This window comes from Dendrobates tinctorius, unplaced genomic scaffold (genome assembly GCF_039654945.1).
Source record: "Dendrobates tinctorius isolate UK_male_01 unplaced genomic scaffold, ASM3965494v1 ptg000103l, whole genome shotgun sequence".
Classification (NCBI taxonomy): Eukaryota; Metazoa; Chordata; class Amphibia; order Anura; family Dendrobatidae; genus Dendrobates; species Dendrobates tinctorius.
The window spans coordinates 5,239,646-5,254,518 of record NW_027361771.1 but is presented as its reverse complement, the minus strand read 5'-3'; the positions used below and the strand labels follow the sequence as shown (position 1 = coordinate 5,254,518).

Genomic DNA, 14,873 nt, shown 5'->3' with positions numbered 1-14,873 from the left:
CACATTCGTTCAAGTGTTAGTGGGTTTCAGCACTGCCAGCTGTTCCCCTGCTGTGGAGATGGCAAGTCTCCTGCTGCCTTCACCTGCCAAAATCCAGTAGGCCCCAGCCTGCTCCACGCCTAATCCTGGGCTCCAACAGCGTCAGTTGGTGTTCAGAAGTGTCGTCTCCACAGGGCCAAACACATTCGTTCAAGTGTTAGTGGGTTTCAGCACTGCCAGCTGTTCCCCTGCTGTGGAGATGGCAAGTCTCCTGCTGCCTTCACCTGCCAAAATCCAGTAGGCCCCAGCCTGCTCCTCGCCAAATCCTGGGCTCCAACAGCGTCAGTTGGTGTTCAGAAGTGTCGTCTCCACAGAGCCAAACACATTCGTTCGAGTGTTAGTGGGTTTCAGCACTGCCAGCTGTTCCCCTGCTGTGGAGATGGCAAGTCTCCTGCTGCCTTCACCTGCCAAAATCCAGTAGGCCCCAGCCTGCTCCACGCCTAATCCTGGGCTCCAACAGCGTCAGTTGGTGTTCAGAAGTGTCGTCTCCACAGAGCCAAACACAATCGTTCAAATGTTAGTGGGGTTCAGCACTGCCAGCTGTTCCCCTGCTGTGGAGATGGCAAGTCTCCTGCTGCCTTCACCTGCCAAAATCCAGTAGGCCCCAGCCTGCTCCACGCCTAATCCTGGGCTCCAACAGCGTCAGTTGGTGTTCAGAAGTGTTGTCTCCACAGGGCCAAACACATTCGTTCAAGTGTTAGTGGGTTTCAGCACTGCCAGCTGTTCCCCTGCTGTGGAGATGGCAAGTCTCCTGCTGCCTTCACCTGCCAAAATCCAGTAGGCCCCAGCCTGCTCCTCGCCAAATCCTGGGCTCCAACAGCGACAGTTGGTGTTCAGAAGTGTCGTCTCCACAGAGCCAAACACAATCGTTCAAATGTTAGTGGGGTTCAGCACTGCCAGCTGTTCCCCTGCTGTGGAGATGGCAAGTCTCCTGCTGCCTTCACCTGCCAAAATCCAGTAGGCCCCAGCCTGCTCCTCGCCAAATCCTGGGCTCCAACAGCGACAGTTGGTGTTCAGAAGTGTCGTCTCCACAGAGCCAAACACATTCGTTCGAGTGTTAGTGGGTTTCAGCACTGCCAGCTGTTCCCCTGCTGTGGAGATGGCAAGTCTCCTGCTGCCTTCACCTGCCAAAATCCAGTAGGCCCCAGCCTGCTCCTCGCCTAATCCTGGGCTCCAACAGCGTCAGTTGGTGTTCAGAAGTGTCGTCTCCACAGAGCCAAACACATTCGTTCAAGTGTTAGTGGGGTTCAGCAATGCCAGCTGTTCCCCTGCTGTGGAGATGGCAGTCTCTCCTGCTGTCTCCGCATTCCAAAGACAGTAGACCTCTGCCTACACCCTCCTATTTCCTGGGCTTCAACTCAGCCAGTTGTAGCTCGGAAGTGCCGTCCACATGGAAAGAGATACTTGCTCCCGTGTCTCAGTGGGGTTCAGTAACGTCAGCTGATCCCCTGCTGTGTGGATGGCAGTCTCTCCTGCTGTCACCTCATTCAAAATACAGTAGGCCTCTGTCTACACCATCCAATTTCCTGGGCTTCAACACAGCCAGTTGTAGTTCGGAAGTGCCGTCCACACGGAAAGAGACACTTGCTCCCGTGTCTCAGTGGGGTTCAGTAACGTCAGCTGATCCCCTGCTGTGTGGATGGCAGTCTCTCCTGCTGTCACCTCATTCAAAATACAGTAGGCCTCTGCCTACACCCTCCTATTTCCTGGGCTTCAACACAGCCAGTTGTAGTTCGGAAGTGCCGTCCACACGGAAAGAGATACTTGCTCCCGTGTCTCAGTGGGGTTCAGTAACGTCAGCTGATCCCCTGCTGTGTGGATGGCAGTCTCTCCTGCTGTCACCTCATTCAAAATACAGTAGGCCTCTGCCTACACCCTCCAATTTCCTGGGCTTCAACACAGCCAGTTGTAGTTCGGAAGTGCCGTCCACACGGAAAGAGATACTTGCTCCCGTGTCTCAGTGGGGTTCAGTAACGTCAGCTGATCCCCTGCTGTGTGGATGGCAGTCTCTCCTGCTGTCACCTCATTCAAAATACAGTAGGCCTCTGCCTACACCCTCCAATTTCCTGGGCTTCAACACAGCCAGTTGTAGTTCGGAAGTGCCGTCCACACGGAAAGAGACACTTGCTCCCGTGTCTCAGTGGGGTTCAGTAACGTCAGCTGATCCCCTGCTGTGTGGATGGCAGTCTCTCCTGCTGTCACCTCATTCAAAATACAGTAGGCCTCTGCCTACACCCTCCAATTTCCTGGGCTTCCACACAGCCAGTTGTAGTTCGGAAGTGCCGTCCACACGGAAAGAGACACTTGCTCCCGTGTCTCAGTGGGGTTCAGTAATGTCAGCTGATCCCCTGCTGTGTGGATGGCAGTCTCTCCTGCTGTCACCACATTCCAAATACAGTAGGCCTCTGCCTACACCCTCCAATTTCCTGGGCTTCAACACAGCCAGTTGTAGTTCGGAAATGCCGTCCACACGGAAAGAGAAACTTGCTCCCGTGTCTCAGTGGGGTTCAGTAACGTCAGCTGATCCCCTGCTGTGTGGATGGCAGTCTCTCCTGCTGTCACCTCATTCAAAATACAGTAGGCCTCTGCCTACACCCTCCAATTTCCTCGGCTTCAACACAGCCAGTTGTAGTTCGGAAGTGCCGTCCACACGGAAAGAGACACTTGCTCCCGTGTCTCAGTGGGGTTCAGTAACGTCAGCTGATCCCCTGCTGTGTGGATGGCAGTCTCTCCTGCTGTCACCACATTCCAAATACAGTAGGCCTCTGCCTACACCCTCCTATTTCCTGGGCTTCAACACAGCCAGTTGTAGCTCGGAAGTGCCGTCCACACGGAAAGAGACACTTGCTCCCGTGTCTCAGTGGGGTTCAGTAACGTCAGCTGATCCCCTGCTGTGTGGATGGCAGTCTCTCCTGCTGTCACCTCATTCAAAATACAGTAGGCCTCTGCCTACACCCTCCAATTTCCTGGGCTTCAACACAGCCAGTTGTAGTTCGGAAGTGCCGTCCACACGGAAAGAGACACTTGCTCCCGTGTCTCAGTGGGGTTCAGTAACGTCAGCTGATCCCCTGCTGTGTGGATGGCAGTCTCTCCTGCTGTCACCTCATTCAAAATACAGTAGGCCTCTGCCTACACCCTCCAATTTCCTGGGCTTCAACTCAGCCAGTTGTAGCTCGGAAGTGCCGTCCACATGGAAAGAGATACTTGCTCCCGTGTCTCAGTGGGGTTCAGTAACGTCAGCTGATCCCCTGCTGTGTGGATGGCAGTCTCTCCTGCTGTCACCTCATTCAAAATACAGTAGGCCTCTGCCTACACCCTCCTATTTCCTGGGCTTCAACACAGCCAGTTGTAGTTCGGAAGTGCCGTCCACACGGAAAGAGATACTTGCTCCCGTGTCTCAGTGGGGTTCAGTAACGTCAGCTGATCCCCTGCTGTGTGGATGGCAGTCTCTCCTGCTGTCACCTCATTCAAAATACAGTAGGCCTCTGCCTACACCCTCCAATTTCCTGGGCTTCAACACAGCCAGTTGTAGTTCGGAAGTGCCGTCCACACGGAAAGAGACACTTGCTCCCGTGTCTCAGTGGGGTTCAGTAACGTCAGCTGATCCCCTGCTGTGTGGATGGCAGTCTCTCCTGCTGTCACCTCATTCAAAATACAGTAGGCCTCTGCCTACACCCTCCAATTTCCTGGGCTTCAACACAGCCAGTTGTAGTTCGGAAGTGCCGTCCACACGGAAAGAGACACTTGCTCCCGTGTCTCAGTGGGGTTCAGTAACGTCAGCTGATCCCCTGCTGTGTGGATGGCAGTCTCTCCTGCTGTCACCACATTCCAAATACAGTAGGCCTCTGCCTACACCCTCCTATTTCCTGGGCTTCAACACAGCCAGTTGTAGCTCGGAAGTGCCGTCCACACGGAAAGAGACACTTGCTCCCGTGTCTCAGTGGGGTTCAGTAACGTCAGCTGATCCCCTGCTGTGTGGATGGCAGTCTCTCCTGCTGTCACCTCATTCAAAATACAGTAGGCCTCTGCCTACACCCTCCAATTTCCTGGGCTTCAACACAGCCAGTTGTAGTTCGGAAGTGCCGTCCACACGGAAAGAGACACTTGCTCCCGTGTCTCAGTGGGGTTTAGTAACGTCAGCTGATCCCCTGCTGTGTGGATGGCATTCTCTCCTGCTGTCACCTCATTCAAAATACAGTAGGCCTCTGCCTACACCCTCCAATTTCCTGGGCTTCAACTCAGCCAGTTGTAGCTCGGAAGTGCCGTCCACATGGAAAGAGATACTTGCTCCCGTGTCTCAGTGGGGTTCAGTAACGTCAGCTGATCCCCTGCTGTGTGGATGGCAGTCTCTCCTGCTGTCACCTCATTCAAAATACAGTAGGCCTCTGCCTACACCCTCCTATTTCCTGGGCTTCAACACAGCCAGTTGTAGTTCGGAAGTGCCGTCCACACGGAAAGAGATACTTGCTCCCGTGTCTCAGTGGGGTTCAGTAACGTCAGCTGATCCCCTGCTGTGTGGATGGCAGTCTCTCCTGCTGTCACCTCATTCAAAATACAGTAGGCCTCTGCCTACACCCTCCTATTTCCTGGGCTTCAACACAGCCAGTTGTAGTTCGGAAGTGCCGTCCACACGGAAAGAGATACTTGCTCCCGTGTCTCAGTGGGGTTCAGTAACGTCAGCTGATCCCCTGCTGTGTGGATGGCAGTCTCTCCTGCTGTCACCTCATTCAAAATACAGTAGGCCTCTGCCTACACCCTCCTATTTCCTGGGCTTCAACACAGCCAGTTGTAGTTCGGAAGTGCCGTCCACACGGAAAGAGATACTTGCTCCCGTGTCTCAGTGGGGTTCAGTAACGTCAGCTGATCCCCTGCTGTGTGGATGGCAGTCTCTCCTGCTGTCACCTCATTCAAAATACAGTAGGCCTCTGCCTACACCCTCCAATTTCCTGGGCTTCAACACAGCCAGTTGTAGTTCGGAAGTGCCGTCCACACGGAAAGAGACACTTGCTCCCGTGTCTCAGTGGGGTTCAGTAACGTCAGCTGATCCCCTGCTGTGTGGATGGCAGTCTCTCCTGCTGTCACCTCATTCAAAATACAGTAGGCCTCTGCCTACACCCTCCTATTTCCTGGGCTTCAACACAGCCAGTTGTAGTTCGGAAGTGCCGTCCACACGGAAAGAGACACTTGCTCCCGTGTCTCAGTGGGGTTCAGTAACGTCAGCTGATCCCCTGCTGTGTGGATGGCAGTCTCTCCTGCTGTCACCTCATTCAAAATACAGTAGGCCTCTGCCTACACCCTCCAATTTCCTGGGCTTCAACACAGCCAGTTGTAGTTCGGAAGTGCCGTCCACACGGAAAGAGACACTTGCTCCCGTGTCTCAGTGGGGTTCAGTAACGTCAGCTGATCCCCTGCTGTGTGGATGGCAGTCTCTCCTGCTGTCACCTCATTCAAAATACAGTAGGCCTCTGCCTACACCCTCCAATTTCCTGGGCTTCAACTCAGCCAGTTGTAGCTCGGAAGTGCCGTCCACATGGAAAGAGATACTTGCTCCCGTGTCTCAGTGGGGTTCAGTAACGTCAGCTGATCCCCTGCTGTGTGGATGGCAGTCTCTCCTGCTGTCACCTCATTCAAAATACAGTAGGCCTCTGCCTACACCCTCCTATTTCCTGGGCTTCAACACAGCCAGTTGTAGTTCGGAAGTGCCGTCCACACGGAAAGAGATACTTGCTCCCGTGTCTCAGTGGGGTTCAGTAACGTCAGCTGATCCCCTGCTGTGTGGATGGCAGTCTCTCCTGCTGTCACCTCATTCAAAATACAGTAGGCCTCTGCCAACACCCTCCAATTTCCTGGGCTTCAACACAGCCAGTTGTAGTTCGGAAGTGCCGTCCACACGGAAAGAGACACTTGCTCCCGTGTCTCAGTGGGGTTCAGTAACGTCAGCTGATCCCCTGCTGTGTGGATGGCAGTCTCTCCTGCTGTCACCTCATTCAAAATACAGTAGGCCTCTGCCTACACCCTCCAATTTCCTGGGCTTCAACACAGCCAGTTGTAGTTCGGAAGTGCCGTCCACACGGAAAGAGACACTTGCTCCCGTGTCTCAGTGGGGTTCAGTAACGTCAGCTGATCCCCTGCTGTGTGGATGGCATTCTCTCCTGCTGTCACCTCATTCAAAATACAGTAGGCCTCTGCCTACACCCTCCAATTTCCTGGGCTTCAACTCAGCCAGTTGTAGCTCGGAAGTGCCGTCCACATGGAAAGAGATACTTGCTCCCGTGTCTCAGTGGGGTTCAGTAACGTCAGCTGATCCCCTGCTGTGTGGATGGCAGTCTCTCCTGCTGTCACCTCATTCAAAATACAGTAGGCCTCTGCCTACACCCTCCTATTTCCTGGGCTTCAACACAGCCAGTTGTAGTTCGGAAGTGCCGTCCACACGGAAAGAGATACTTGCTCCCGTGTCTCAGTGGGGTTCAGTAACGTCAGCTGATCCCCTGCTGTGTGGATGGCAGTCTCTCCTGCTGTCACCTCATTCAAAATACAGTAGGCCTCTGCCTACACCCTCCTATTTCCTGGGCTTCAACACAGCCAGTTGTAGTTCGGAAGTGCCGTCCACACGGAAAGAGATACTTGCTCCCGTGTCTCAGTGGGGTTCAGTAACGTCAGCTGATCCCCTGCTGTGTGGATGGCAGTCTCTCCTGCTGTCACCTCATTCAAAATACAGTAGGCCTCTGCCTACACCCTCCTATTTCCTGGGCTTCAACACAGCCAGTTGTAGTTCGGAAGTGCCGTCCACACGGAAAGAGATACTTGCTCCCGTGTCTCAGTGGGGTTCAGTAACGTCAGCTGATCCCCTGCTGTGTGGATGGCAGTCTCTCCTGCTGTCACCTCATTCAAAATACAGTAGGCCTCTGCCTACACCCTCCAATTTCCTGGGCTTCAACACAGCCAGTTGTAGTTCGGAAGTGCCGTCCACACGGAAAGAGACACTTGCTCCCGTGTCTCAGTGGGGTTCAGTAACGTCAGCTGATCCCCTGCTGTGTGGATGGCAGTCTCTCCTGCTGTCACCTCATTCAAAATACAGTAGGCCTCTGCCTACACCCTCCTATTTCCTGGGCTTCAACACAGCCAGTTGTAGTTCGGAAGTGCCGTCCACACGGAAAGAGACACTTGCTCCCGTGTCTCAGTGTGGTTCAGTAACGTCAGTAACGTTCAGTAACGTCAGCTGATCCCCTGCTGTGTAGATGGCAAAGTCTCCTGCTGCCTACACAGTCGTACCACTACTGATTTTTAACCGTGCTCCAATTAGGCCTGTGGCTCCACTGTCTCTCGTATTTCCCCTGTCCTCCAACCCTGCCAGTTACAGCTCCGAAGTGGCGTCTGCACAATCCACACTTGTTCCTGTGTTACAGGTGTTCAGTCCGGTCAGTTAATCCCCTGATGTGTGTCCGGCAATGTCGCCTGCTCTGTCCACATTCCCATTATGGGAATGTGGACAGAGCAGGCGACATTGCCGGACACACATCAGGGGATTAACTGACCGGACTGAACACCTGTAACACAGGAACAAGTGTGGATTGTGCAGACGCCACTTCGGAGCTGTAACTGGCGGGGTTGGAGGACAGGGGAAATACGAAAATCAGTGAAGCCACAGGCCTAAGTGGAGCTTGGTTAAAATTAGTAGTCTACAACCGATCTTAAAATTTCTTCAATGCAGCCTCAGCCTGCTCCGTGCTTGTCCCTGGGCTTCAACACAGCCAGTTGTTGCTCGGAAGTGCCGTCTTCACAGAGTAAAACACTAGCTCCTGTGTTTGTGGGGTTCAGTAACGTCAGCTGTTCCCCTGCTGTTTTGATGGCAATCTGTCCTGCTGCCTCCCAATTGACAGCACATCAGGCCTGCTAAGTGCTTGTCCTGGGCTCCAACATCGCCAGTTGCTGCTCATAACTGACTTTGGCACGGGTACTCCCTCCTGCCCAGCTTGGTTCCAGCCCTGCCTGCTGTTTCCGGGAAGTGTCAATGTCAGTTTGCCACCCCAAGTTGCCATGTCGTGTTGCGGTTGGGTTAGCCGAGGCTAGGGTGCCAGCAGTTTAGGTGCTTCCTATGTGGACTGCGGGTTCTGGTAAGAAAGGCTTGTTCCATAGTGCCAGTAGGACAAGCACCCCCTGTAGGACTGTGTGATTCGGTAACTGCGGCCAGCTTGCGGCATGCCAACTTTGCTTTTCAGGGGTAACTTCTGATACCCCTCCGGGTTCCAGCACCGTCAGCTGGTTCTCGTCAGAGCCTTTGGCCTAGGTGCCTCCATCTCGGTATCCGAGTTCCGGCAACGTCTGCTGGTCCTTGGTAGTGCTTTGTAGCACAGGTACCTCCTGCTTAGTAACCGGGTTCCAGCACCGTCAGCTGGTCCTCGGTTGTGCCATTGGCTCTTATTCCTTCTGCTGCCCCTCCGGGTGCCAGCACTGTCAGCTGGTCCTCGCTATTTCCATTTGCTCTTGCAGCTTATGCTACCCCTCCGGGTTCCAGCACCGTCAGCTGGTTCTCGTCAGAGCCTTTGGCCTAGGTGCCTCCATCTCGGTATCCGAGTTCCGGCAACGTCTGCTGGTCCTTGGTAGTGCTTTGTAGCACAGGTACCTCCTTCTTAGTAACCGGGTTCCAGCACCGTCAGCTGGACCTCGGTTGTGCCATTGGCTCTTATTCCTTCTGCTGCCCCTCCGGGTGCCAGCACTGTCAGCTGGTCCTCGCTATTTCCATTTGCTCTTGCAGCTTATGCTACCCCTCCGGGTTCCAGCACCGTCAGCTGGTTCTAGTCAGAGCCTTTGGCCTAGGTGCCTCCATCTCGGTATCCGAGTTCCGGCAACGTCTGCTGGTCCTTGGTAGTGCTTTGTAGCACAGGTACCTCCTGCTTAGTAACCGGGTTCCAGCACCGTCAGCTGGTCCTCGGTAGTGCCATTGGCTCTTGTTCCTTCTGCTGCCCCTCCGGGTGCCAGTACCGTCAGCTGGTTCAAGAGGACAAAGAACAGGAAGACAACCACCAAGATGCAGAACAACAAGAGAGAGAAGACAAAGAAGCATAAAAAAAACAAAGCAGAAGAACATTAAGCATAAGACTAATACTCTGAGCAAATGATATTATCTTATTTATAAGCAGAAGAAGACTAAGCAGTGTATGGGGGTGAGTCCGTTCCTCCTCGTGGTGCCCCTGGAAAAGGCCTGCTGCTGCAGGCCAAACTGAACGCGGACAAATCCTGTTGTAAATCTTTTGTGACAGGCAGAACGGAAGGTGTAAACTTCTAACTTTTCTAGATAACAACTACAGGAATGCCTGACACAAACAAGAATATGATGAAGAAGAATAGGAAGAAGATGAAGAAGTTGAATATGTAGAATAATAATTGTTGAATAAGAAGAATATGAAGAATGTAAGAAAAGGAAGAAGAAGAAGAAGAATGTAAAAAAAGGAAGTAGAAGAATTTAAAAAAGGAAGAAGAAGAAGAATGTAAAAAAAGGAATAAGAAGAAGAATGTAAAAAAAGGAAGAAGAAGAAGAATGTAAAAAAAGGAAGTAGAAGAATGTAAAAAAAGGAAGAAGAAGAAGAAGAATGTAAAAAAAGGAATAAGAAGAAGAAGAAGGTAAAAAAGGGAAGAAGAATAAGAAAGAAGAAGAAAGAAGAAGAAGACATACATGTCTGCCAAAATATAAATGAGGCTAACATAGTCAATATCTTTGTAACTCCTAACGTCTTTAAAAAAAAAGTTTAATTCCTGCTATTCCTTTTGATTGGGCTAAAACTCTATGGCTTTAATGTCTCCTCCACCTCCCACAATACATTCTACATTATTCTTAGTTGTTTTTCTTCATGTAGAATTAACCTACAAGGAAAGAAAGGGTTTTTTTTAATTCCGATATTTTGGCCCCATTGACTTGCATTGGTTACCGGTATCGGAATCGGCGATACCGATATTTTTTTTTAAGATCGGCCGATCCATTCCGATCCGATATTTTCAAGTATCGGCTGGTATCGCTCAACTCTACACAGCAATAGTAAAAATCAACTGTAAGTTAAAATGGTGAAAACCTTTATAATACTTTAAGCTTGATGAAGACAAATGCTGTCTGATCTTATTATAAAATATATGCCTTCTATTGCTCTAAAGCTTTAAATACTCTTGGCTTTGATCAACTGCTGACCACAACTATACACAGCCTGCCAAACAACCATGATGAATTGTAAAATGAAGCAACAGAAACTTACAGCTCAGTATCTCCCATGGACATGGGTCTGTCCAGTGCCTGCTTTCTTCTCTGAATGCCATCTAGGATTTTTTTGCGTGGTCCAAGTGGGATTCGTATACTTTTGAGGTCATGATCTGAGCAGAGAGTGAGAGCTGCCAGGTCAATCTTCTCATCCTGAAGCAAAGAGACCAGCTCCGACATCTGTAGTGAGGCCAAGAAAGTCTCCAATGGAGGGGTGTCTGGTTCCTCATCATCATCTAGTCCTATTTCCTCATCTTCCCACGGTAACTCTTGTTGATTTCTTACCTCCAAGCTGCCAGCACTGCCGATACTGTCATCTAGACTTGAAGAGCGTTTTAGACGACTGTGTAGCTTCACCTCCCCACCTTCTATATTAAGTGTGTTGTCTTCCTGTCTTCCCACACCAAACAGCCCACTGCTAAGATAGTTTCTCCTGAATACCATGGTACCAAGTCCTGGTCTAGTAAATAAAGAATCATGTCCAGAATCTGTGCTGACCTCAGACTGGGCTGGCTCCACATGAAGTCCAGGGTCACTTATAGCTCTAGATATTGAATCTTCATGTGAAAACATATCACGAAGGTGTTGGCGACCTCTGTCCCGTGGGCTTGCATAGGTTCCCTGCTTCACAAACATGATGTCATTCCCTAGCTGAAGTCCAGAAAGTGAGCGGACACTTTTCCTACCATCTTCATATATCTTAAAAGTCCCATCGTTCTGTTTCCTTCTCTCCAGTTTCTTCTGCATCTTAGTTTTGCCCTTTGTAGTGCCTGCAGCATGTGAATATGGCATGGTGGTAAGCAATGTGGCACTTGGGAGGCGTTGGCTCACAGAGCTGAGAAAGGGAGAAAAACGGTAAAAAATTACTACAAAGGTATGGTGGCTTTTCAAGCTGTGTTTACCATTTTTACTTTTAGAACACAGTAGGCTGAGGGTCAATAACAATAACCTTTTACAATATTTTACCATTTTTACCTTTCAAAAATAATGATTTATTCAAGTTATGTGGAAACAGACAGTGGTACATTGGGACCATAAGTGGAGATAATTCTTTCGGCCTACCCTCCATATTAAAGGAAGGCTTTTGCAAACCCATCTGAGAGCAGCGTGGTATAGGGCCGGAGACCCTGGTTACAATGATATATCACTTTCTGGGCTGCTTGCTGCTGTTTTGATAAAGCACTGATTTTGCAGCTGCAGATCTAGCTGTTCTCTAAACCCTGAGCTCTGTATAATCCCGCCCACATCACTGATTAGCAACTTTCTGTGTACAATGTGCATAGGCAGCAAGCTGTCGAACAGTGGTGCGGACAGTGTTATACAGAGCTCATGAATATGGGGACTACATGGCAGCAGGTTAACTAGTCCTCTAGTTATATAACCTACATCAAGCAGCCCAGTAAGTGACACATGGCTTGAATCAAGGTTTCTATTTTTACATTATTCTACATTTATATTAGGTGGCAAAAACCTGCTGATTGATGCGCTATAACAACTCTCATGTCTAGTTGCATCTTAACCCCTTCCTGACGTGGCCCATTTCCATTTTTGTGTTTTCGATTTTTTTTTCCTTCCCTTCTTTCCAGAGTCATAACCTTTTTTATTTTTCTGTCCAAATAGACATATGAGGACTTTTTTGGGGGGCCGAGTTGTTCTTTTGATGACACCATTCATTTTACCACATAATGTACTGAAAAATGGTAAAAAAAAATTCCAAGTGCGGTGAAATTGTGAAAAAAACCACAATTTTTACACTGTTTTTTTGGAGATTGTTTTTAAGGCATACATTTTGTGGTGAAATTTACCACACAATATGATTCTGCTCATAACCATAATTTCTGGTCAGTGAGCATAAGCAGTTCAGGAGGTATGAATATGGTAATTGGGTATTAGGACACAAGTAATGCGCTGCATAGTAATGAACTATGATAACATTGTTAGATGTTTTATTGGCACAATTCATGTCAGTGAGGCAACCAAATGAAAAATACATTATTTCCATGCAAATACTGTAATTAATTCCATGCAAACACTGTAATTAATTCCAATGATTGGCATCACTACGAGGCGTATGTGTCAGTGCTTTTATATATAGCTAAATATTACTATTACTCATTATCTATTTAGTATGAATCTGTCAGTAAGATGAATAGAGATGGGGTTGCAGCCCCCAGCTGTCAGTTTTGTCTGGCTGGTTATCAAAAATATTTATTTAGTTAGAGCGCAGGTGCATGACAGTGCAAAAAACACCTAGTGTTCGGGGGGCAAACCCAAACAGTAACACGGACTTCCTGGTGAAGTCTGTGTTCGGTATCCGTGCCCGAACAGTAGGTGTTCGGTATGGATGACAAAATGTACTGTTCGAGTTCACCCATCTCTAAAGATGAACCCTCAAACCCCATATATGGGCATGCAGGTCTTTGAAATTTAAATTAATCTACACCTTTATATCTTCTAACTGTTACTGCATTCCCTTGTAAATAACATGTAAATTCATATCAAATATATGGCACCTAATGAGTTAACTTTAGAAGTCCAAGTGGGTGTTGTTAGATAGTTTTCACTGTGGGCATGTACTTCTGCCTCCTGAATGACTCTTACCAATCATAAGCTGGCAGCAACAAAGAAGTGAGAAAGGACCTGTGATTAAGTCATCACAACACAGCATTTGTTTTTGATTAGTCCAGATGTGTTTTTCTTCGGTTGGTTAAGAGACATAGGCCATTGTTCATATGAGACTGAACATTGACTCCTGAATTGATATTTGTTGCTATTTATTATGCTGCTATCCTTGGAAGACAGGGATGCAGGGTAATTGAACAATTGATGTTTGATAATAAGTTGATTCCCATTGTATTAGTCCATGCAGCTTATTGACCATAAAACAGTGAAGAACAAACTGTTATGATGAGTCACCGAAGGAGGAAAAAACAAAATACCAGCTAAGTCCAGAAAAACCAGAGAGGTTGGCAGCTATCGGATTGCAGACCCCTGATGTAATTTACAATTATTCTTGAAATTCAAGAATTTAGACCGATCCCCCACAAATACATCAGGAGAAGGAATCTTTGGTTCAGCAGCATGTGAATGAGCAAGATAGGCGGAAATTCCCCGCACTTCAGCAGCGAGTTGCTCCACACGATCAGACAATTGCTTCATCTCCATTGAGAGAAAAATTCCCCCTACGGCCTCAGAGATATAGAGGAAAAAATATGCACACAAAAAAAAAAAAATTCTGACACTTTTTTTTTTTTTTTTACAATTCTCTCCTGCTATTGAGTACCCTAGGATCTGCGGTATGGCTGGTGATTCTGTTATGATGAGTCACCGAAGGAGGAAAAAACAAAATACCAGCTAAGTCCAGAAAAACCAGAGAGGTTGGCAGCTATCGGATTGCAGATCCCTGAACCTATCCACAACAACTAGCAGTAACCGTGGGGGGTTCCTACGGTGCCCTAGACCCCTCGATCACAGCCGGAGAACTATATAGCCTAAAGACAGAAAGGGGAAAAACTAAACTGCCCCAGCGCAGACCCCAAAGCAATAGGCAGCCCCCAACATATAATGACGGTAAAGCAAGATGAAAACACTAACACAGATAGAAAGATAGGTTGAGCAAATGATGGGGCCCAAGCTATCTACATAGGACAGGATAGGAAAGCTGCTGCCTGCCATCCGCAAAAACCCTATCAAAATGAGCCAACCGACTGATAGGAAAAACAGGCCCTGAAGTCGCTAGGCTTCAAAAGACTATATCAGCACTCAGGTATATTCTGAAGACAGAGCAAAATATCAACAGATCAGAGCCAAAAATGGAATTCAGCTCACCCCCGGCCGGGGATGGCAGAATTCCAAAAAAACAAGGCAAAACAAAAACAAAACTGAAGAGTACAAAGCAGAGCAGAAAAACTTAGCTTTGAGATGCAGGAATCAGACTGGTCTCCAAGAATCCAGCAGGAAAATCACCAGCCAGGAAGAAGGGGGTCGGCAGCCTTATATCCAGTCCTCAATTCCAGCCACCCAGTCATCATCTAGCTGCCCAGGTGTTTGGTAATCAGTCTTACTACCTTCCTTCACTAGAGGAGGGAGTTCATCAGACCTCAGTGGTGAAGGGAAAAATGAACTCACAACAGTACCTCCCCCTTGAGGAGGGGTCACCGAACCCTCATCCATGCCACCAGGGCGATCCGGGTGAGCCCGATGAAAGGCACGCACCAATCTTTCGGCATGAATATCAGAGGCAGAGACCCAGGAATTATCCTCCTGACCATAACCCTTCCACTTAACCAAATACTGGAGTCTCCGTCTAGCCAGACGGGAATCCAGTATCTTCTCTACATCATATTCCATGTTACCTTCCACCAATATAGGGTCAGGAGGTGCCACCACAGGAACTACTGGTTCAACAAACCTCTTCAACAAGGACTTATGAAACACATTATGAATTTTAAATGTGACAGGAAGAGCCAACCGAAAAGAGACTGGATTAATAATCTCCAAAATCTTGTAAGGTCCAATAAATCTAGGCTTAAACTTAGGAGAAGCCACCTTCATAGTGATATTTTTTGATGACAACCAAACCATATCA

General features: G+C 48.8%; 1 protein-coding gene across 2 annotated transcripts in view; it reads right to left on the bottom strand.

The window, feature by feature from the left end:
- The window catches only part of USH1G (USH1 protein network component sans), a 115,272-nt gene that overhangs the window by 37,458 nt on the left and 62,941 nt on the right, over positions 1-14,873 (bottom strand). Inside the window, exon 3 of one of the 2 annotated variants that reach the window (XM_073587983.1) lies at positions 10,284-11,120. In XM_073587983.1, the coding sequence (XP_073444084.1) occupies positions 10,284-11,120 (837 nt within the window). Of the gene's footprint in view, positions 1-10,279; positions 11,121-14,873 lie in introns of those variants that run through there. The other variant, XM_073587984.1, reaches the window with a different exon arrangement.